Genomic DNA, 24,350 nt, shown 5'->3' with positions numbered 1-24,350 from the left:
ACCGGCTCGGCTCACTTTCAGAGCTTTTCCACCTGCTTTTTTTCTGAGGCTGGCCCTGCTTTTTAGGTCCCTGCTTCGGAGCAGGGCTAGCCGGGCCAGCCCTGGTTTGCTGGGTGATGCAAGCTTCGCTCCTGTTCACTGATTGGCCGTGGGCGTGGTCAGTCGCAGCAGCAAAGAGAGAAGAAAAACAGAATTGGAATATACTGTATTATGAATGTGCGGCGCCAACACACAATTCTGACACTATTAAGTTATTTGCAACACGCTGGCTAACATTAGTGCATGTATACTCGGCACTGTATTACAAGTTTTATAGTAGTGGAAGATGATTTATTTTTCCTTTTCAATTGGTATGCTATGGTAACGCAGATTTACCTCACATCGTAGTGTTACAGTAGTTTAATACAAAAATCATCGTTAGCTCACCTGCACCGTCTGAGCCACCTGCTTTCCTCCCGCTGCAAGGTAGCGTCAGCTGTACTCCTCGACACAATCGCAGCTTTCCTCCCACCTCAAGACTTGAAGTCTTAGAAAAATCCTAATCAGGCTAGAAAAAATAGCTCAGCTCCCTCTTCTTCTTTTGTATCAGAAAAACAAATAGCGTTAGGTCGCATAGTAACAAAGCAGAGCACAGGGCGCCTGGAGGCAGTGCGCTACACCCCCCACCGCCAGGAGGCGGCACCCTGCTACAGTGCCGAGTCGGGCTGGTGGAGACACGGTCACTCCAAAGTAGAGCCGAGCTGAGCTGCTGAAGTAGAGCTGGTGGAAAGGGGGCAGGAGTGAGAATCCATTTCCCCAGTGTGGGACTCTCTCCAAGAGAGGAGAGCTTCTGCACCAGGGTCTGTGGGATGAGGACATTAATAGGACTGTTACGTCCACCAGGCTCATTTGGTGGGGTAACATTAAAGGAGACCACACAAGGATTTTCTGATTAAATGAAAATTGAATTTATTAAATTATACTAAAGAAATAACACCTGAAAAGAGAATTACCTGAATGAGAAACCAAAATAAATTAATGCAAAACCCATAGCCAACCAGAAATAAGCAAATGCAAAACAAACCTAACAAAACTCAACCATAAGATACAAACCAAACCAAATGGGGTTCTGATGAGGGAGAGGGGAAAAGCCTCCTGTCTGTTGCAGCATGGCAGCTTTTAAAGCAGCAGAGCACCAATCGGGGAAAAACATAACACCTGCAGAAGGCCTGCCTCCAGAACCCTACAAGGAAAAAGGGCAGAGACCCACTGCAGCCGTAACAGGACAAAAATGACTCATTCCTCACTGCTGCCACTCAATATTGAAATCTGAAGCATAGAAAAGCTGGCATCTTTGTTCACCGCATGTTTATATCTTCCATCACTTCCACGTTGCAGCGAGTTGAATCGTTGCGCCTTCGTTTTTCTTCTCTCTGCTGCTCCGTCTGACCGCGCCCTCAGCCAATCAGTGAACAGGAGCGAAGCTTGCATAACCCACCAAACCAGGGCTGGACTTGCTCCGAAGCAGGGCCCTAAAAAGCAGGGCCAGCCTCAAAAAAATGCCTGTGGAAAAGCTCGGAAAGCGAGCCGAGCCGAGTTGAGCTAGTGGAAAAGGGGCATGTGAAGTAGAGCCGAGGTGAGGCGGGCTGCTCAAGTAAAAACGGTGGAAAAAGTGCAGTTGGTGTTTTGCTGGCCAGCACTCTTTCAATGAAAGGACAGTGTAGTTACTTCAGCCATCCATTTTCTAACACCCTTGTCCCTATTGGGCTTGGGAGAGGTGCTGGTGCCTATCTCCATCTAACGTTCCAGGCGAGAGGCGGGGTTCACTCTGGACAGGTTGCCAGTCTGTTGCAGGGCAACACAGAGACAGACAGGACACACAACCATGCACACTGTTAGAATATGTTCTCATCTTAACTTATCTTTGAGTTATTTTGTGTTATGTGTTCATGTTTTCTAATTTACTTTGAAAGGTACAGTGGCAAGTTCTGTATCCTGTCACTTTCTGTTTATGTGCATGTTGTACTGCTGTTGTCCACTGGGGGCAGTAAGAGTGAGTTCTTGTGTATAGGCAGCACTGTTCTAACCAATGGAAGTGAAGAAGTTAGTTAGTGATGGGATTTTCGGCTCCTTTTCGAGATGCGACTCTAATGGCTCTTCTTACTGTGGAGAGCCGGCTCTTTCGGCTCCCAAACGGCTCCCCGTATATATTTTTGACAGTATTAATTAATTAATAGCTTAAACCTAATTTTATAATATTTTGTTTCATTATTGACATTGTTAAGCACTTATGATGAGTAAAAATGCAGCATAACAATGCTATAGCAATACCGATGCGTGTGATGTCCGCTTGTGCCTGTGCAGGTTGTTTGTCGAGCCTGCACGATAGGAAATGCTGACTTTGCACAGTCTGCACTCTGCCCTGGAGCTTGATGTAGCATTAAAATGAGTCCAAATCTTGCTCCGTTTTCTGTCACTCATTTATTTTCACCTATTCAGTTCTCACACTGACTCCCCTTCTTTCTGTGCTTCTTCACCGCTGACTGAGTGTCTGTACATAAACACCTGCCGACGAATGCTATACAGCTTGGCCAATTGCCTGCCGTTTCCACAAAAAAAGTGGAGATAAACTTTTTTTTCAGTGTTTTCCCGCCACATTATTAATTGAAACTATGTGTGATTGGTCAGATGTGGAGCACATGCTTGACATGAGGGCAGTGGACCGACCGAGGGAAAAAAAACTCTCCGCTCTAGCACTGACAGAAGAGCAAAACGCGCAAGGAGAGGGAGAAGGAGGGGAGAGACAGCGAGGCACCGCAGGACAAAAAAAAACGATGTGGGGAAAAACTATCGGCTCTGGCACTTGCAGAGCACAAGCACAATGACAGGGAGGCGGAGAGACAGCGATATACTGTAGAAAAAAACCCGGCTCCCAAATAGTATCCTAAAACGGCTCCCATTGTGGAGCCGGTTCCAATCGTTCACTTCAAAGAGGCGGCTCTTAGAGCCGGATCGTTCGCGACCGACACATCACTATTAGCAATAAAGCGAACAGCTATCTAACGAAAAGAAGTGCGTTTCATTGCAAATATGAGTACTGAACAAGAAAGCACAACACACTCACACACACTCACACCTAGGGAGAATTTAGAGAGACCAATTAACCTGTATAGTTACTTTATTTTATTTATTTTCATAGTATGTATGTAAAGAAGGACTTTACAAACTGAAGGTACAAATATACACTGTGCCAAATACGGTTCAGAATTGTGTTATTTGAACACCTCTTAAAGTGAATATTTTTGACTAAGTTTGATGTATTTCAGTCCAGCTTGGTAGTAAACTGCTATCTGAAGATTTGTAAATTCTATTCATTGCTTACAGGGACCAGACATCCAGAGTCCTGCTGTTAGCTTTTCTAATCTTGAGTGTTCAGTGAGACATTTTTCCAATTAATCAGCCTTGAAAGAATTTCAGAGAGGTTTGATTGTATGACTTACCCATACACACAATGGGCTGCAGTAAGGACCCAGCTTGACGTTATGATGGAGCCTCCACAAATATGTTCCCTCTGGAAGTGGAGACTGACCTGCCAGGGAAACTGACCTGGTTTGGAGATATTACCCCCGACAACTCGAGTGTTGTACTGAGGCCTAGAACCACACCCTGAGAAAAAATGCAGGACAACAACTATCAAATGATCAATTTAAAAGTCAAATATATTTTGTTAATGATCTACAATCAAATTATTGCAAAAACATTTGAGGACATGGGCCCCATAATAAATTCACATAGCAAAATATTAACGTAGAAAAGCATTCTAATACAGTACGTATGGGTGTCAAAGTAAAGGTAAAATTGATGAAAAATAAATTTCAACTCAACATTTTTGATACATTATGAATTTTTTGTTATCTGCATAACTAATGTACTAGGCTCTCATCAAAGCTAATGTACAATATGACATGTTTTCTCTGGATGTAATCAGTATACTGTTCTTGATAAATGCTGGTTTGTTTTTGTTGTTCTCATGTGACAATAAAATGGAACTTCTATTACAATTAAATTTGAATTGTATAAAGCCTGTTAAGACATATGTCTAATCCATTCTGTTGGTGTGGTTGACACCATCAGAATCAGATTTGCTGGCTAACGCATAGGCTGCCTTAAGTGTTCAATTCCGATTTTTTGTCAAATTACCCTAGTGACCTGGGTCGCATTCGAAAAGAATCCGACCTGTGTTGCTCAGACTGTCATGAAAACATCAGATACAGCTTGCATTATGTCAAAAAAATCGGAATTGTGTCACCTCAGGCTTCAGGGTGAACACAGCCATATTAGCTTGGCTGCAGCTTTTGGTGTCTCTCTAGAGACCCATTTAAAAAAGATAAAATAGTCAATTAATGCTTAAAGATACAGTATGTATCTTTCAAAAAATGTTTTTTTACATAGCAGTTAAAATTGTTACCATGTCATGACAATATGCTATGAGAGAGGTGATCTGTGAAAAACAATCCAATAAAATCCATGAAGCAGTCAGACAGCAGCAGACTTTCCTTTCCAAATCCAAACGGATCCATTTATGCACCGGTGAAATGCTCGCCCCTCACAGATTATCTGTCTCATGCTCTACCACCACAACACTATTTTTTTCCATGAAGCTCTTTGAACACTGTTCTTGAGCTCATTTAAAGGCCACGTTAAGTTTGGAGGTCTGTAGTGATTGACTCTGCAGAACGTTGCCAACCTCAGGGTCAGGACCCTGCTCCGTCAGTTTATGTGTCCTACCACTTTGTGGCTGAGTTGCTCTGATTACCAAATACTTCCATTTTCTTATGATACAGTTGACTGTGAACCATTTAAGAGTGAGGACATTTCACAACTGGATTTGTTGTACAGGTGCCATCCAATCACAGTTCCACATTGGAATTCACTGAACTCCTGAGAGTGGGCCATTCTTTCACAAATGTTTCTAAAAACAGTGTGCCTGCCTAGGTTCTTCATTTTATACACCTGTGGCCATGGAAGTGACTGGAACAACTGATTCCAATAATTTGGATGGCTGAGCAAATACTTTTGGCATCATACGGCTAAATTATTTTCAACCTTGTTTTTGTCCAAGTCTGTTTCATTAGTTTATCTTTTTAAAAATGATTATACTAAACCTCAATTTAAAAACAATGTCTGATCTTTATTGGCTCATTTTCAGTTAACTTTTATATGTTATTAGTTTCAAATTTATGTGTTATTAGTTTCAAATTATTTCAGTGACCATTGTGGGCTTTTCATTCTTTAACAGAAGGGTACCACCAATTTTGGACATGTGCATGTGAATTATGATTCCACCCAGAAAAATATCAGTTCAAATATAAGATTAAAAGCCTCAAATTAATATGACATTCATGCCCACGATGAGTGCAAGTCCTGGTCATAAACTGTACTTCTCAAGCTTTACATTAAATACTGTTAGTAAAAAAAACTGAAGTCAGATTGAATGTGTTCTCTCACCAATACATTTCAGAGTGGTCACCATGCCTGAGGTGCACTGGTTCTTACTGCAAAGACACAGTCAGGGTCATATAACATACACACACATATAAACAAGTTTCATCAATTATTAGGTAGATCCAGAGCAGACCTTATCTACACTAGAAATACTTTAATTAGTTCAACTATGAGATGGCACACACAATATAACCTAGATTAGCCTAGGTAATTTTTAAATTTATTTAAGTACTATACTTCCATTTAGGAAAAAACTATTTCACACATCAGAGTTTAAATGTATTCCTTCTAGATGTACAGGGGATCATTAGATAACTTTCTTATACCAAGTGAGAGATATGACTTCTTGTTTGTCACAGCAAATTAAACACATTATGTCTCTGTTGATGATTTTAAAATAATCTGTTATTCTTTTGAGGTTCTGTCAGCTCCAGAGGTCTTTTTTTGTCTTTTGTCAGACAGGAAAGTGGGATAAGACTGTTTGCCTTTTACAAACTTCATCTACACCAGTGTTTCTCAACCTTTTTCGGGCCAGCGCCCCCTATCCACCATTCAGGCCCCTTATTGCCCCCCATCAAAGAAAATGTAGGCTACTTGCACTGAATATTATTTTATGATTAATATTACTATAATTATTGTTGCTGTCTTCAGTTGTATTGTCGTTTTTGTATTTATTGTCGAAAATACTTAAAAGAGAAACACATTACTGAATTATTAGTTTCCAAAGAACAAAAAAGCCATGTGAAAAGAAATTATTTTTAAAGGTGTCTAAGAAAAATGCAATGAAAGGACATTCAACTTAAAATTGGTAGGCCTATCAGCAGCCAATCAGAGTGGAAAAAAAAATCTTGTTCTGTGCCATTTTCTGATATTACTAAATCTTGCACAAAATGGCCAGATAAGTCACATGGCAATACCAGTTTTAACTTTGAAACTTTCCATAAAGGCCCTTCTCTGCAACATTAAAACAAACTGCAACTATATCAGTCAGAACTCTTATTCTCTTCAGTGTTTCTGTCAGTTTCTGGTGGTGCAGCGCTGTGCTGCCTTCAGGAGAATGGGACATATGCATACAATTTCACTCACATGGCATTTACTGTGCAAACCATAGCTTTCAGTGGAAAGACAAAAGTTCCAATATCCTTTTAATGCCATAGAAATATGGGACAGAACCATGGATGATATTTTTCAGTAGACCTTTCTATTGACTTATAGATTTATAGATTAATAGTTTTACTGTACTGAAATTGCAAAGAATGAAGCTGGTTCTTAGTCAAATCCAAGTGAGTCAAATTGAAAGTGCCATTCAGTCACTTAACAACATCATGACATTAACACTGACATAAAAAATAATATTGAAGAAATAAATATATAAAATAAAATCTAATTAAAAACATAAATAAGTGATAAGTTCCTTACTGTTATGGAATGTAAAATATATTTCTTCTTAGTACTAGATACGGTCCCAACAAACCAATGCCACAATATTATTTTACCTTTTATCTGAAAATGTGAAAGCAGAAGTAAATACAAGCTAATGAAGAAAATAAATGGACAGAAATCTGAGGAACTACTGCTCGACATTGAAAGAAAATATTAACTTTGAACCATGTCAATAAGTTTGTGAATCAGGTGGCTACAGGGTTTCTGAGTCTTCCATTTGTTGGTGGTGCATTATAAATAAAATGTAGACAGAATGAATTACATCCACTATAATGTGCAGAAATTATTAAACTGGACAGGCAGGATATAAAGCTGTGCATGACAAGTTTTGCTGTTACCTCTCATGGCATTCTAGAACAGAATTACCCTTGATACACTGCTGGCTAAGAAGAAGAAAAAGTGTGTGTACTGTTTGGAGAAACAGCTGCATATTTATTCCAACACAATATAGCCGCAGTCAGTAGCCTAATAGAGGCAATTGAGAGGCTTGCACCCTGGAATGGGAAAATGAAAATCCACTCAGGAGTGGAGTGGACATGTCCATGTGGGACTCATGGATGGATGCCTTTGGAAATATCGCACACTAGTTTCCTCTGTTTCTGTTTTGCATTGCAATATTTGCTGGTGTGGATGTGGTTTCATTTTTAGTCTGCGTTCTTTGCTAAACAGATTGCAATTTCCCATGGAAGACCGCAGAGCCAAAATGTATCCCTGTTAGGCTAAAAATTGTTTTCTGACGCTGATGATGTTGACACTGTGAAGAATGTTTGCTTGTCTGAAATGTATCCTGAACAGTAAATGATTACATGTGTTTTACTTAGCATTTTTTTCTCTGAATGTAATAATGTTATAATGAGCTCTCAAATATGATTTTTCAGTTGAAAATCTAAAGAGAAGTGGTGTGAGAATTTGGGTATTTATATATGTTATTCAGGGGGGAAATGATAGAATTAAAATAATAACCTATATAAATACTAATCAGTATGTTTCTGAGTATGTTAAAGGAGGCCCTGCTGAAGGATGCAGAGACAGCGGCCGCCAGCAGAAGGACATCCTATTCTTCATGTTTATAATAAGATACTGTAGTTTATAGCGTAATGGTGCTGATTAGCCTTATTCAGTTCATTCAGTCTGTTCATAGTAAATGTTCTAGTTTATCTTATGGAACTGTGAATCATGTTGCAGCAGCATATGTTTTGATAAGAGCTGAAACGTGCATTGTAACTAGGGATGATTTTCAATAAAAGGAGAGGTGCGGCAGAATGTGTTTTCAGAATAGGCAGAGATTGTAACTGAAACACATCTCTGTCCGTTCTCGCGAGTAAAAAGAAACTAACTTTCTTCTGACTTTCCTGTGTCTTGCATTTTGATGTTCTAGGTGCTTAGACCTGACAACTTAAGTGAGACAAATATAATTTGTCCCACACAGTTCAGAAGCGTGTTTATGTGAAATAAGCACAATGAATATATTTCACTGATGTTTGGAGTGAATTTTTTTCTTGTTGGTTTTCCAAGTGAACTCTATGACCAAGTTAAGACAAAGTTGTATGTGTCAGTCCAGTGACTTGTAATAAACATGACTAGTTGATAGTAGACTGCTGTCTGAACCTGAGTAAATTCTAGTCGGGTTTCAAAAACACACTAATTCATCGTTTTAAATGATGAACTACTGGGTTTATTGTGTCACTGACACTTTAAATTACTTGTAAATTTTACACTTGTGTTGAAATGTTATATCACTAACAGTTATATTCCTAATATTTAATACTTTGGATGGCAGAGATGGACCACACCTCTGCTACATCCAGTATCAGAGATGTTCTGTGCTGTGGGAATAGCTTCTCAACAAATAAGCAATTTCCTCTTGGGGATCCATGAACAGCATTATAGGGCTGGCAGGCCGCCATGCCTTACATGCCCCCTACCAGGCTAAGTGTTGTATGTTTTTGTTTTTATTAAAAAGAAAAAAAAATTCAAATAACTTTTTTAATTTCTTTTTTAAATAAGCCGAACTGCAAGCATCTCTTCTGTGGTGAGCCTTTCACTGGCATTGCAGAATTTGTCAGGACTCTGGATTTTTGGGTTGGTTTTGCTTCTCATTTTATTTAGCTTCATGTTTTAGTTCACTTTAGTTTAGCCCTTCATGGTCCTTTTGATATTATTATTATTATTTGAGGTATTTAGTAAAAGAAGAATTCTCTTATTGCTTTCCTTGTTTTTTAGTCCTTTATAGTGTTTCTAGGTTTATTCTTTAGTTACCTTCTGTTCTTGTTTGTCTGAGTCCAGGTCGAGCCTTCTTTAATGACTACAGTTTAATTCTATTTTATCCTGGTAGCTATTTCTTATTTCAGCCTCCCTGCAGTGTTTCTAGTAATATTTATTTCTTAATTTCATCACTTCCCCCTTAGTGTTACTAATTCTTATTTTGTCTCTAGGTTTGGTTAGTCTTTCTTTAGTAATTCTAGTTAGGCTATTTCTTTGAACTCTTAGTTCTTATTGTTGTTAGATCAGCCTTGTTTCAATTTAGGTTCGGTTATGGTTTCCCTCATATGTTTTTCTCCTTGTTCATCAGGTTTTCTTTACTCTTAGTGTCTTTTGTATTAGTAGTATTTTTCAGTTCCCTGTTTCCTCCCTTTTGTGTTCCCAGCAGATCTCCGTAGTTTCCCTGTGCCACCTTCTCCCCGCCCCTCAGCCAGCTCCTGTGCCAATTACTCACACCTGCAATCACTCTTCTCATCTAGCTAGGCCATTTACTACCTTCCAGTATTTAAGCTCCTCTATCCCAGTCACAACTCGCCAGTCTGTCTTGTCACCCCGATTGTCACTACCCACACTTTCCTTTGTGGATTACCTGTTGTTCCCTCATGTTTCCAGTTTGTTTTGTTTTTGAATTTTCTTGTAACCTTGGATTTTGTTGGTTAATTTTCTTCATTAAAACATCCATTATAATTCTAGGTCTACTGCCTGCTGTGTTTGGGTCCACCACCACACCACATCATGACAGAATTATTCCTGAAAGAAATATGGCTTTATAGTTTTTGTAGTTGGTGAACAGGGAGCGCGCAGCAATCAGACCGCTATTGCCTCTCTGTGTTGGCTGCTTTGAGCGCGCTGTCACGGCTTGATCTCTGAAGTTTACTTCGGCACAGATCACCCATATAGGCTTATCTATACGGACATTTATATGAACCCCCTGCGAAGATGAGGATTCATGTTTCTTTGTAAAATTCACCAAGGTAGGAGTCAAGCTTAAACCACCGGATTTGCTATGCTTGTGCAACCCAATGTGAACTGCAAATGTTCACATTGAGCTTTGCTCAGTGTTCACAGGTGCACGATGTTGGATTCACTCCTCCCATTCCGCTAGGGGGCTCTGTAGTTGCTTTGCATTGGTACGGGAGGGGAGGTGAAACAAGAGAAGAGGCAGGCCAGTAATGCCGCTAACAAGCTGAATCTACAATAAAATCATATTCTAATGCCGTTCATGAGTGTTGCCCAACGTGGTGAGTTATTGCTGTAAGCCAGGGGTGTCAAACTCAATTTCACCAAGGGCCACTTCAGCATATTGGCCACCCTCAAAGGGCCACATTGACGGTATAAATCAGGAATGCCCAAGTGCAGTCCTCCAGACTGCAACTTTTAGATGCGTCCCTGCTAAAACGTACCCCAGACAAAAAGTTGACTTCCCTCATTAGCAGCAACTCAGTTCTGTAGAGGCCTATGAATGAGTCAATGATCCAGGTGTGTTAGAGAAAGAACGCATCTAAAGTTGCAGAGTGAAAGGTCTGGAAAACTAGACTTGGGCAACCCTAGCATAAATGTATTAAAATACAATGTTAAAAATAAATTAAACAACACCTCATATTGTTAAATGACTGATTTTATGTATTCAAGTTTTAAATATTACATTTGCATGGATGCAAAATTACTGCTCAGTTTAAACATATGCTCAGTATTTTTAAACTGCTCAGCTAAACTTCGCTCTTTAGCTTGTTGATGTTTCAGTTTTATTCCCTGGGAAAATTAATCTTTGTCTGCTTTAAAGATAAGCAGACAAAGAATAAAAACAAGTTTTGATATTAACTCTCAACTTCATTCACAAAACTTTTTCGTTATTTCTTACACAACCAACATGTATTTCACATAAGAACAAAACTATGAGGTGATGCTGCCTGTCCTTGAACACAAAGCTGATCCTCTTCACCCTGCCACCAACTCACACATCCTCACTGTGTTGTGTTGTGTAAATAAACACAAAACAAGGAAAATCAATAAACTATATGCATATTCCAGTATACTGAGTTTTGGTTTTACATTCATTCTATTTAAATTTAGTTTGTTCATGCTTACCAATGTTTTCCCCTGGTCAGTTCGTCTATGTCTGGTTTTAGTTCTATTCTGTGGAAATCCGCAAAATGGCGTGTAGGTTTTCGTCAGTAATGCGCGATCTGGTCTTGGTCTTGTTTAAATTCATTATTGAAAACATCTGTTCGCACAGATAGGTGCTTCCAAACATGGACAAAAAACACGAGCTGCATGGAGTCGAAGCTGTGGCATCAAATCAGGGGGCAGTAGACGGTAAAAGTCCTCGATTGAAACGTCACGGAACTTCGCTCTTTAGCTTGTTAGCTTGTCCATGTTTCAATTTTATTCGCTGGGAAAATTAATAATCAGCTTGAGGTGACTCTGCTGCACTCTAGTGGCGAGAAGCCGTAATGTTGGCTGGTAAGAATCTGAAGGCATTATGGGAGATGTAGTTTGTAGTCAATTCGTGCTCAAAACCTATTTTAAGTCAATCAATGGGGCTGTAAAACGGTGGTGGGGGGGAGAGGGCCACATAAAATGACGTAGCGGGCCACATGTGGCCCGCGGGCCTTGAGTTTGACACATGTGCTGTAAGCTGTGGGGAGATGAGTTTTGTTATCCGTTCTAAGCGTGTACTCGGTGGATTTGCTAGAGCTAATTAGCCGAATTCTAGCTGTGTTTACTGCACTGTGATATTTGAATGCCGATGTTTATTATATGACGAAGTGTTCTAAGAGTAAACTTTGCTTTATAACTGGTTAGTCAAGCCTAGCTAATAAATCTATGTTTAAGTTTGTGTTTATTGAATACTGCAATACTAAGTATCGATGTTTTGTTTTTTTACTTTACTTGCAGTTTAACCGGACGGCACGTCCGTGTAAAAGCACTCGGCAATAAAATTAACAATAGCAACAACAACGACTATCTTATGTTCTTTGTAACATAAAGTTAAACACGAGGCAATCATGTCTGAAACCAAAGATTCTGCAGGAGAAATAAACCTTGCTACGCTAAAGAGAAAGAGAGGACAAGCTAAAGCAGCTGTAACTAAGATGATAACCTCGGCGAACGAAAAAATCAGAGAAAATAAGCCAGAAGAATTAAAGTCAGTGCTGCAGAGCCTTGACCTAGCCCTTGCACAACTGCAGGAGGCACATAAATGTTATCATTCTGGGCTCATCGATGATATCGACAGAGAAGAGTCTGATGCTTATGAGAAGCTTATGTAACCTGGATAGTAAAAACATAAAAGATGTATAAGACAACAAATAGCAAGGATACGTTCATTTATTATATCCTTTTGTTTCAAGTAACATCTCAAAGTTAATATAAAGTTAATAAAAATATGTTTGCATTGTTTAAAATAAGTTATCTTTACTTTGTGGGGAATTGCCAGTGAAAATGGTATTTTCCTACGGGAGTACGGTCTGTGAAGGTAGCACAGGTGTGAAGAGAAAATTAAAAACAGCGAAGAAGAGCAGAGGAGAGAGTTGGTTGAGCGGGAGAGGTGATAGCGGAGGAGGAGCAGTTAGCTGGTTTCGAAGTAAGTAAGATGAGACTTGTCGTAAGGAGAAGTTATAATATACAGTATGCAAGTTAGCAGGACACAGTAGAGTTTCAAAGAGAAGGCGTTGGTCTGTATGTTTGTTTCTTTGCCGCTGTATTTACTCGGGAGTTAGAGCGAAGCTGACCTAGCTGTTCGCTAACATGGACTACTGTAGGCTGCTGTTTCGCTGCTAGAGTGGAACTTAAAGGTTTACAGAAGATCGTTACCGGATTGGATAACGAGAGCCGGACTCCAGATAGTCACTCTGAGTGCCCGCGTTGCTCAGAGTACCTCTGGCAACGTGGAAACTGAGGGCCAGTAGATGTGGAGCACGTGGAGAGCACATGGAAACCACACAACTGTATCATTCCTGAACCGCTGTTTCTTCGGATCGCTTTAAGGTCCTTCTGAACACAGGACGAAGTATTGCCCGGATTCATCTGTGGAAAATCACGATTACACAAGGTACTGAGTTGTACTTTAATATTTTTGCTCATTGAGTGAAGAGGCTCTGGACTGTTTAGTCGGTGGGATTCCTACATGCATGAGCATCTGAACAGGCCTGCAAGGTAGAGTATATTTTCTGCCGGCATTAGGTTAGGTTTTTACAATAGTGGGTTATATAACTGGTGTTTACACTGTATATGCAGATTCATTGTACTGTTGGAACAATGCTCTGTTTTGCCTGAAACCCAAAAACCTGCCATTTCCTTATTTTATTATTATTTTTGCCTAATTAAAAGAGGGTTACTGAGTCTACTTTACACAGTGTGTAGTGTAATTTACTGTAGTAGTGTTCAAATGCTGATTGATCCAAAAGTATTAGAGAGATTCAAATTAAATAGTAGAGAGTATACTGAAGTAAAGAACCCAAAACTCACTTATTTAATAATATTGCTTAAGTGAGTGCTACACTTATCATAATGAACGTTCAAGATGTGCGTCATGAAGCTCTAGTCTGGCTGCAAGAAGAAGATGGAGCTAGTGTTAATCCATATGTTGATGATTAGTCGGATGTCACTACACAAGTTAATTTGTTCAGTGACTCTCCAGCTGATATAAATGATGAAGATTCCACATCAGCAGAAGTAGAAAAAAATCCAAGCCCTAAGACAGAAAGAGAAGGAAAACTTTGAGCTGTTGCTTAGACTCAACAAAGAGGATTTTGAGCTGAACTTCAGCGACTATATCACAAGGCTGAGCTGGACGCACAGACGCTACATAATCAGCAAAAGATGCAAACCCTAACAGGGGATCTCCATTCTACACCTAAAACAGGAAAAATTCCTACTACACTGCAACCCTCGCCATCCCAGATGGCAGATGATTCGATCTCACAACTGCTAGAGTTCTCAAGGCTGCTGCCTTGAGAACTCTAGCAGTTGTGAGGGAGCCTGAGACTATCCAAGTGGACTGATCCCACCGACAGATGGGATCTGATCAAGTTCAATGGTGAACCACTCCAGTACTGGACGTTCATGATGCTTTTCACTGCAATCGTGGACAAAGAGTCTATTTCTGTTGAAGAAAAGTTAACTCATCTGTACCAGTACACAGAAGGAAAGGCTCAAGATGCTATTAGTCACTGTCTATACAACCCTAATCCCAGCGCGGGTTTCAAGGAAGCACTTGACCGATTAAAATCAAGGTTCGGAGATCCTCATTCCATCTCCCAAGCTTGGGTTGAAAAGGTTTTGAACTTTAAAGAGATAAGAGACAATATGCAACTCGGAGACTTCGCAGACCAGCTGAGAGGTTGTAAGGACACGCTTGCTGCCATGAAATGTGAGGAAGAGCTCAGTGGCCGCTGCACATTATGTGAGATAATTAGCAAGCTACCATTAGATCTCAGGGCCAAGTGGCTAAATAAAAACTACGACATCGCAAAAGAAGGACGTCTACCGAAACTCGATGACGTTGTCAGCTTAGTGGAGACAGAGGCTGAAAAGAGATCTGATCCAGTCTTTGGTGGGTTAATTAGCTGCAAGAAACATGAGAAGCCAAACAACTTTACATCACCTACCAAAGTCTCAAAGAAACATCATCAAAACTACCCCACCACTGTCAAAGTGGCTGCAGTCCATGAGAATAAGTCCGCACGTACCAAGCAGCCAGCTTATTTAAAATGTCTTAAATGCTCAGAGCACCATTTCTTAAACCAGTGCCCAGGCTTGCGATCACCAACAGTGAGCGCCTTATGTTTGTTCAAGAAAAAGACCTGTGCCAAAACTGTTTCATGATTGGGACAGTGCAGAGATTTGCACGCGCAACTGGGTGTGCAATGTGCCTGGCTGTGGACAGAAACACAACAAATGGCTGCATCCTAACCACACTAACAGACAGGATACAACAGCAGGCCAGGACAGCAGTGATGACAATAAAACTACCCAACAAACACAATCTATCAGATCACCAAATGTCACATGTGGATTTGCTGGAGCTGAAGATGGTAAAGTTTGTTTACCTATTGTTCCTGTGGTCGTTAGGGGCAAAGCTACAAACATCAGTTCTGTTACATACGCATTACTCGATCCTGGAGCCAACACCAGTTTGGTGTCAGAAGAACTGACCAAGAAGCTAGCGGTCAAAGGCAAGCCAGCAAGGTTAGACCTCGATACAGTAGGAGGAAGCCAAGAAGGCTTATTTACTCAAAGTGTGGATCTTGAGATTGACTCTCTGCATGATGGCAGCATCTACATACTTAATGGTGTGAGAACACTTAAAAAATTAAACATAGGACTTAGCTGTCTCGTGACACCTGACGAGGCTGCCAGATAGGATCACCTAGCAGACATCCCTATTCCCAGCATCAAGTACAATGATGTGCACCTTGTCATTGGACAAGATGCTCCCCGTCTTCTCAGAGCTGAAGAGTACCGCGTAGGAGGTGATAATGACCCTTACGCTACCAGAACAGTACTCGGCTGGGCCATAAATGAACCCACTGATTACAAAGAAGTTAGGAGGGCTAAAGCCTACTTCCTCAAGTCAGATCAAAGTCTGCATATACAGGTGAAAAGATTTTGGAAACTTGACAACCCCGCTCAAGAGAACAATCTGTCAATCAATGACCAAAAGGTAATTAAATTGTGGGAAAACTAAGTTACCAAAGAAGGCTCACACTGTTCTTAGATTTTAGTTCAGCATTCAACAGTGTCATCCCATCACAACTCATTACCAAACTCACAGACCTCGGGATCAGTCCACTCATGTGTAACTGGTTGCTCGACTTCCTGACCAGTCGACCTCAACATGGCCGGCTGGACAACCACTTCTCATCCACCATCATCATAAACACCGGAGTGCCACAAGGCTGTGTGATGAGTCCCTCTTCACCTACGACTGCAGACCTGTCCATGGCTCTAACGCCATCATCAAGTTTGCAGACGACACCACGGTGATCGGCCTCATCAGAGATAATGACGAGGCCGCTTACAAGGAGGAGGTAGACCGTCTGGCTGAGTGGTGCGACAAAAACAACCTGCAGCTGAACACCGAGAAGACCAAGGAGCTTATCGTGGACTTCAGGAGGATCGCTGACCCACATCCACCCATCCACATTAAGGGGACAGTGGTGGAGCGTGTGGACACCTTTAAGTTCCTGGGAGTCCACATCTCTGAGGACCTGACTTGGACGACCAGCTGCTCCAAACTCATTAAGAAGGCGCATCAGTGCCTCTTCTTCATGAGGACCCTGAGGAAGAACCACCTGTCCTCAGAGATTCTCACGAACTTCTACCACTGCACCATTGAGAGCATCCTCACCAACTGTATTACAGCTTGGTACGGGAACTGCTCTGTCTCCGACCGGCAGGCGTTGCAGAGGGTGGTGAAAACTGCCCAGTATATCGCCGGGGCACCGCTCCCTGCCATCAAGGACATCTACAGGAAGCAGTGTTTGAAAAGGGCCGGGAAAATCACAAAGGACTCCACTCACCCAGCACACACACTCTTTTCCCTCCTGCCCTCTGGGAGGCGTTACAGAAGCCTACGGACCAGAACCACCAGGCACCGGAACAGCTTCTTTCCCACAGCTGTCACGCTTTTGAACGCCTCCTGACATAAAACATAAACTATAAGGACTGTACTCCCCTATCCTCTCATACAACAATAACACATGGACTATCCTCACACACACACATCACGGACTGTTTTCTTCACACACACATACAACCTGTAAATTTTATCTGCCATTATTTATCTTGTATCATATTATATACATATATAATCCATTCCCTAACATTCTTGTATATTCTGTATAATCTGTGCATATAGCTCCCATATTTATATTTATACACAATATCTATATCTCTTTGCTATAACCCCTTATAGCCCATATATACATAGTCTTGTACATTTGTAAATGAATATTTATATCTCGTAGAGCACTTCTGGATAGATGCAAACTACATCTCGTTGCTTGTACTTGTGACAGTGCAATGACAATAAAGTTGAATTCTATTCTTATTCTATTCATTATACCTTAGACATACCTTTTAAGAACAAAGCAGTGACACTGCCTAACATTATCAACTTAGCAACATGAAGACTACAACTACTGGAACGCAGACTAACAAAGGACCCAGACCTGAAAGACAAGTATGTTAAGGCGATGAAGCCAACCATTGATAAAGGATATGCAGAAGAGGTCCCAGCCTTGTCGCTTGACCACAATGATGGCCATTGAAGGATTAATGAAGGATTAATGACAGTTTTCTGTATCATTGAAAACATCATCAATGGGAGACCACTAACAAGGTTGTCAGATGACCTAAGAGATGGTCAACCTTTGACTCCCAATGACTTGCTTCTGCTGAGATCAGAGTGCGCTCTGCCTCCTGGTCACTTTGTAAAACAGAATCTGTATCATCGATTTTGGCGCCAAGTCCAGTATTTAGCAGACATTTTCTGGGTTTGGTGGGTGAAGGAGTACCTACCCAGCCTGCAGCAAAGGCAGAACTGGAACCACCATTCCAGAAACTATTAGGTCGGAGATCTTGTACGGATCCTGCACGAAGGCACGCCTCGCAGTCAGTGGCCTCTTGGTTTGGTTACTGATGTCAACATCAGAGCTGATGGTCTGGTGCGATCAGTGCAAGTAAAGACTTATAGAGGCACTTACACCCGTCCAATACACAAGCTGTGTTTACTTGAAGGAAATATGGATGAGTAGATTTACTTACCTTCAGCTTGTATGGGTTCTCTATATGTTAAAGATGACTTTCACTCAATCTTATGTTCATGATAACTGTGCACTTGTAGTTACTAATTTAGGTTTAAAGAAAAAGGGAATGTAACAGATATTTTATTTTATTTGGAAAGGTTTATGACAGGGTTAAAATTAAAGCATTATCTAAGGTTAATACTTTTCTCTAACTTCTCGTTCACAGATTTAATTGGGATGAACATCTGTAGAGTTCATCGGGGCTGGGATGTTGGATTCACTCCTCCCATTCCGCTAGGGGGCTCTGTAGTTGCTTTGCATTGGTACGGGAGGGGAGGTGAAACAAGAGAAGAAACTTACGGCAGGCCAGTAATGCACTGAGACTGCCGTTAGCTGAAGCTAACAAGCTGAATCTACAATAAAATCATATTCTACTGCCGTTCATGAGTGTTGCCCAACATGGTGAGTTATATTAATGCTGTAAGCTGTGGGGAGATGAGTTTTGTTATCTGTTCTAAGTGTGAGCTTGCTAAATTTGCTAGAGCTAATTAGCCGAATTCTAGCTGTGTTTACTGCACTGTGATATTTGAATGCCGATGTTTATTATATGACGAAGTGTTCTAAGAGTAAACTTTGCCTTATAACTGGTTAGTCAAGCCTAGCTTAAACTTAAATCTATGTTTAAGTTTGTGTTTATTGAATACTGCAATACTAAGTATTGATGTTTTGTTTTTTACTTTATTTACAGTTTAACCGGACGGCACGTCCGTGTAAAAGCACTCGGCAATAAAATTAACAACAACAACAACAACGACTATCTTATGTTCTTTGTAATACACATTTAGAGGTGTGCATTGAGATTTCTTTTTTAACAAAGCATTATGTGTCTATATCTCAACATGCTGACAGCGTTGATAAAGTCTGAATTCCTGGTTAGCCGGTGCATTATTGCCCGGTGGTTCAGACCGTGGAGGAGCTTTCGCGCTCGCCTCGTGACAGCTGGTTTATTTTTATGTCAGTTTCTTTTTTGTGGCAACATGATGTATATCAAATGCTTTGTCTACTTAAACTCAGGTACAGTTGCTGCGCAGCCGCGCGAAGCTCAGAGCAGCTTGTTCCATGAAGGTTGGGCAACCAAAACAATCTCTGTGGTGCTTATTAAAAACTCAATAGACACAAAATGAAAGAGCTACTAAAGCCACAAAAATTAAATCTCCAGTTTGTCCCTCTACATCCAGCAGCAGAGATGCGCTGTGCTGCAGGTCTAGCTCATCGTGTAGGGCCAGTTCAATGCTGAATGAGGCCTTGAGCAGAATTTGATTTAGGGGCCCCTCTTGCTGCAAACATCAGCACCACTAATGTGCTATTCCACTAATCCATTCCCTAACCCATTTCACCTTGGATTTAGTGAAATCTGGAAGTTTAATTGACTGAGCAGTCAAATGTAATTGTTGTTTACTAAGATGCATTAAGGAACAGCTAAAACTCAAAGATTAAACTCAGAACATCAGATTGTTGCTATGGTAACAAAACAATCTAACTATGAAGATTGTATGCTGAAACAATTAAATCAAATTTAACAGCATTGATATTTTCTTAATTCATTTATGCCTTGGGCCGGTTCTCAACGTGATCAGCATTACATCGTGGTTTTAGATCCTCTAGCGGTTGACTTAATTTGGATTTAACAGAAGTGCAAATAATTTATATTTATCTTAATTGTATTTTTTTGTTTTGTTTTTGAAACTATAATTGTGGGTTTAAGTATTGTCGGCAATGTCTTCCAGTGACATAATTACCCAGTAATATTTTACATTTCCTGTCAGCTTAACATCTTTTAATACAAAACCCTGGTGGACCGGCTCAGTGCCTCGACCACCGGGCTTAGCAAATTTTCAGGGGGAAACCCTGAATGAAGTAAATTCTATTCATCAAAGCTGACTGTAAACTGATGCACCAATATACTGGCAAACTTGATATGTACAATACAAATTCCAATTCAAAAATACTTTATTCATTTATAAACATTAAATAATGCATAATGTAATCACCCATCAAACGTTTGTCTTTTCATTGTAATTTGATGAATCAATAATAAAAATGTTATTAATGAACAACAAAGCTGTAAAACTGATTTGTAATTTAATTGTATTGTTTTCAGATATTCTTGTGTTTTTAATAAAAATACCCTTGACTTTGGACTTTTAGAGGTGGAGTTCTAAAGGTAGAAGCAGAAATGCTTACTTGAAGGGACAAATCTTATGTGATATTAAGAAGCTTGTAAATGGCTGTTATGTTTAAAGTTAATGTTTTATGTCATTTCAAGATTACATGTCCGATATAGATTTTGTTGGTTCAAGGCCATCAAATCTGTTTAAAATTTTATTATAAGAAGGTTTGAGACTTACTGGATCCAAGCAAACAGTTACCAACAAAGACTTCCCAGATCCTGACTATTAAGGATTTTAAATACCAACAAAAGCAATCTAAAATCTACTTTAAAATTTACAGGTACCAAATGTAGATACCTTACAATTGGTGTGATGTAAACTAGTTTTCTTGTTATTGTAAGCATTCTTATAGAGTTTTGACTTAGCTCTATATGTTCTTTATATAAAGAACATCTACATAAAAGTAGATCTATTAAACAATTTATTATAAAAGTTACAAAAGCGTGAAAAGGTCTCTGCATAGGATTAGGAGAAAATAAATTGATCATCTGGGCTGACAGTTTAATATGCAAATTGAAAAAAGATGATAATTTTAAAGAAATTTACTTGGATGTCTTTAAATCTGTTTATATAAAGGATTTATTCTGTCCTTTTATCATCCAGGTATCATTTACCTGGATGGTAAAGCATATCATCCAGGTGTGATATGCTCTATGAGAAAAACTAGCTTGACCAAAAGCAGTTTTCATCATTACCCCTAGAATCTCATGTTGTTAGTTTACTGGAATTCATTTGAATTAATTATTTCCAAAAAAAAAATAATTTCCAGTAAAAATATATATTTTGATTAGCAAAATAAATAATCTGCAAAAATGCCATTTTGGGGAACCTCATTAAAAAAATAATGTATGCCTTCAAATAGATTATTGATAGTTCCAAAACGGATAAGTTTTATTTTTGAGACTGATGCAAATTTTAAATTCATAAATGTAATTGAAAAGCCTGATCAGATGCTACAATCACATCTTTTAGTTTTATTTATTCTCTATGTGTAGCTTGGAATGTTCTGTATATACAAGCAGATACCTCATCAGTCTGGCCCCTTTGCTACTTTTTTGCTGGTTGTATTCATAGAGAGACAGGCTCTGCCAAACTGCTGCAAATTGGGGGTTTTTATTCTCTAAAACCCCAAAATTAGGGGTTTATTCTTGTTGAATATTCTGCATAAACTTCCCTCACCTTTGATGATGAAATGTTGCATACCTGTAGGTTGCAGCATTCTGAAGCTTTATGACCTCTGCCTGGCTATAGTTGATGGAAATTAAGTTGGTTTGAAGGTCCTGCTCGATGGAGGTCAGAGAGATGAAGGAGGAGTCCACATACCTAGTAACACATTTTCAAACACAGTTAGAAAAATATAAGTATGTACAACGTATGTAACTATCATTTAACACTAAAACATGCAAGAGAGGCTTTCTTTGCAGATGCCATAAACAAAAACATTAACAATGCTCGAGCTTTATTTGCAATAGTTGACAGAATCACAAACCCTCCTATGACGTTACCACCTGAATTCCAATGTAATGCTGCCTGCAACCAGTTTTCCAGCTTCTTTTCAGAGAAAATTCAAAAAATCAGAGGATTAATCTGCACATCCACTATAAAGCCAGTACCAATGCTGAACCCAAACAAAACAAATACAGGAAAAATGACCCAATTTTAACTACTTAATTATAAAACCCTAGAGGAAATTATAAGTCAACTAAGCTCCAGTTCCTGCTGTCTGGATGTTTTACCCTCACATTTCTTTAAGAAAGTTCTGCCTGTTATTGCTTCTGATCTGATCCAAATAGTAAACTTATCGCTCTCATCAGGCGTTTTTCCCCAGGCTTTGAAAACAGCAGTAATCAAACCACTGATAAAAAAGAACAATCTGGACAAATCACTTCTGTAGAATTACAGGCCGATCTCCAACCTCCCATTCATCAGCAAAGTTATTGAAAAAGCTGTTTAAATAATTAAATAGCTTTGACTCCTTCCACTCTGGTTTTCGTGCTCACCACAGCACAGAGACCGCCCTCGTAAAAGTGTTCAATGACATCCATATAAATACAGACTGTGGGAGAACCACAGTGCTGGTTCTGTTGGACCTCACTGTTGACCATGACATATTACTGAATTGACTGGAGAGTTGGGTCGGACTCTCCGGTAAAGTGCTTAACTGGTTTGAATCCTACATAAAGAACAGGGATTTCTTTGTTTCAATTGGAAACTTCTCATCAAAAAGGTCAAAGGTCACATGTGGGGTACCCCAAGGTTCATTCCTAGGACGCCTCTTATTCAATATTTATATGCTCCCACTAGCTCAGGTTATAACAGGAAATAATATTAGCTACCATAACTGTGCAGATAACACACAGCTCTACATTACGATGTCACCAGGTGACTCAGAGCCCATCCAATCACTGAACAGATGCTTAGAGCAGATAAATGTGTGGATGTGCCAAAACTTTCTCCAGCTGAACAGAAACAAAACTGAAGTTACTATTTTTGGACCTAAAGAGGAACGATCTAGAGTCAATGCACAGCTTCAGTTATTACAACTGAAAACCAGCGATCAGGCTTGAAACCTGGGAGTAGTGATGGACTCTGACCTGAACCTCCAGAGCCACATTGAGACAGTCACAAAGTTGGCCTTCTATCACCTGAAGAACATTTCCAGGAATAAAGGACTAATGTCTCAGCCAGATCTAGAGAAACTCATCCATGCGTTCATCTTCAGTCGCATTGATTACTGCAACAGCGTCTTCACAGGTCTGTCCAACAAATCAATTAAACAGCTGATCCAGAATGCTGCTGCTGGTGTTCTCACTAAAACCAGGAAGATAGAGCACATAATGTAAGAGCGGAAATACTCTTTATGGAGTTGTTTTTTACTGAGGAAATCTGGCACCATAGAAGGTCAATTTGACCTGGCTCCCGGCTTCCCCTTGAATGTCTGGGAAATAAACTGTTTGGATAGATAAGAATAATAATTGGCTTGTTCTGCACCTTTGAAACGGAGCAGATGTTGGAGGTCAATAGGTCTGAATATTCCCAAAGAAACTCCAATACACACTAGGGGTTGCTAAGGAAAATGATTATTTAATGCTAAAAAACACACTTAATCTTCCAACATGTGTTAATCACTCGTATTTGAAAAAAAAAAAACAGGCTTTGTGTGACCCTTCGAAAGAGGCCCGAGGAGACAAGCAGACCCCTTCCACTGTTTGTTTAAGAGCATACAAAAGCTATAAAATTAGCATCTCCATGGAAATGGCAGCTGGAATGTGGGAGTCGGCGAGATTTATAGCAGGACTGGGGGGTTTTCCCTCCGGTTTGCTTGGACAAAAAACAGCACCTTCGAAGCTGAGCTCTAAGGGGGGCTGTAACAGGTCGCTGAGTGGTCGAAAAACAGACCGCCTTCTTTGCATATATTAAATAGGGAAACGCCTTTTTAGTTTATAATTCCAAGTCCGCACCCGAGAGAGAGAGTTTTTCATCTTTTTCTCCACGTGGGCGCCTTTGTTTGTCTGTCTTTGTGTTTCGTGTTGTCTGTTTACCCTTGTCTGTATAAAATGTATATCTCTGTATCTCTGCAGCTTTGTTGTCGATTGCTTTGTATGAATTAAACTCTGTGATCTGTGATGTCATTGGGCCTGCCGTTTCCTTGCCAGCTGTGACGACATCTGCTCAGGACCCGGCTAAGAGGAGGAAGGAGAGCCATGCTTTTTCTAAAAGTTTAAGCTAACCTAATAACTTTCCTCCTTAACAGGGTTGAACCAATTAGTCGACTAGTCGACTAGTCGACTCTAGGACGTCTCGCGAGTTTTTACATTTCATGTCGACTAGTCGCAGTCATGTGATTGCCGGTGGTGACAGCCTGTGCTGATCTGACAGCACAGTATACGTCACAAGACAGAAGAAAAATAAGTTAATACATTAGTTTAAATGATATGTAGATGGATGCATATTTGTGGTTTTACAGTGTTTTTAAAAGGAGATGGAGTTGCAGCTGCAGTCCACTACAAAACACGAGCCGTCTAAAACTCGCCCCCTTCCCGCTAAGGATGTCACTTAGCCGGCTCGCGAGTGTCTTTGTCACGACGATCTAACTAATACATTATGATGTTATGTTGCTGATTAAATAAAGATCTGTGGTAATGATAGTTGCTGATTAAATAAAAGCCTGTAGTTG

The 24,350-nt window shown here is 40.0% G+C and overlaps 1 protein-coding gene across 1 annotated transcript in view; it reads right to left on the bottom strand.

Moving 5' to 3' along the window:
- tmprss3 (transmembrane protease, serine 3) overlaps window positions 1-24,350 on the bottom strand; it is a 127,825-nt gene that overhangs the window by 15,741 nt on the left and 87,734 nt on the right. Inside the window, exons 7-9 of the mRNA XM_023337092.1 lie at window positions 21,377-21,496; window positions 5,488-5,534; window positions 3,480-3,645 (exon numbers count right to left, since the gene is read on the bottom strand). Coding sequence (XP_023192860.1) covers window positions 3,480-3,645; window positions 5,488-5,534; window positions 21,377-21,496 — 333 coding nt within the window. The remainder of the gene's footprint in view (window positions 1-3,479; window positions 3,646-5,487; window positions 5,535-21,376; window positions 21,497-24,350) is intronic.

The sequence above is a fragment of the Xiphophorus maculatus genome, chromosome 7, assembly GCF_002775205.1.
Source record: "Xiphophorus maculatus strain JP 163 A chromosome 7, X_maculatus-5.0-male, whole genome shotgun sequence".
NCBI lineage: Eukaryota > Metazoa > Chordata > Actinopteri > Cyprinodontiformes > Poeciliidae > Xiphophorus > Xiphophorus maculatus.
The sequence above is the reverse complement of the archived record's forward strand: the minus strand, read 5'-3'. Positions and strand labels throughout refer to the sequence as shown.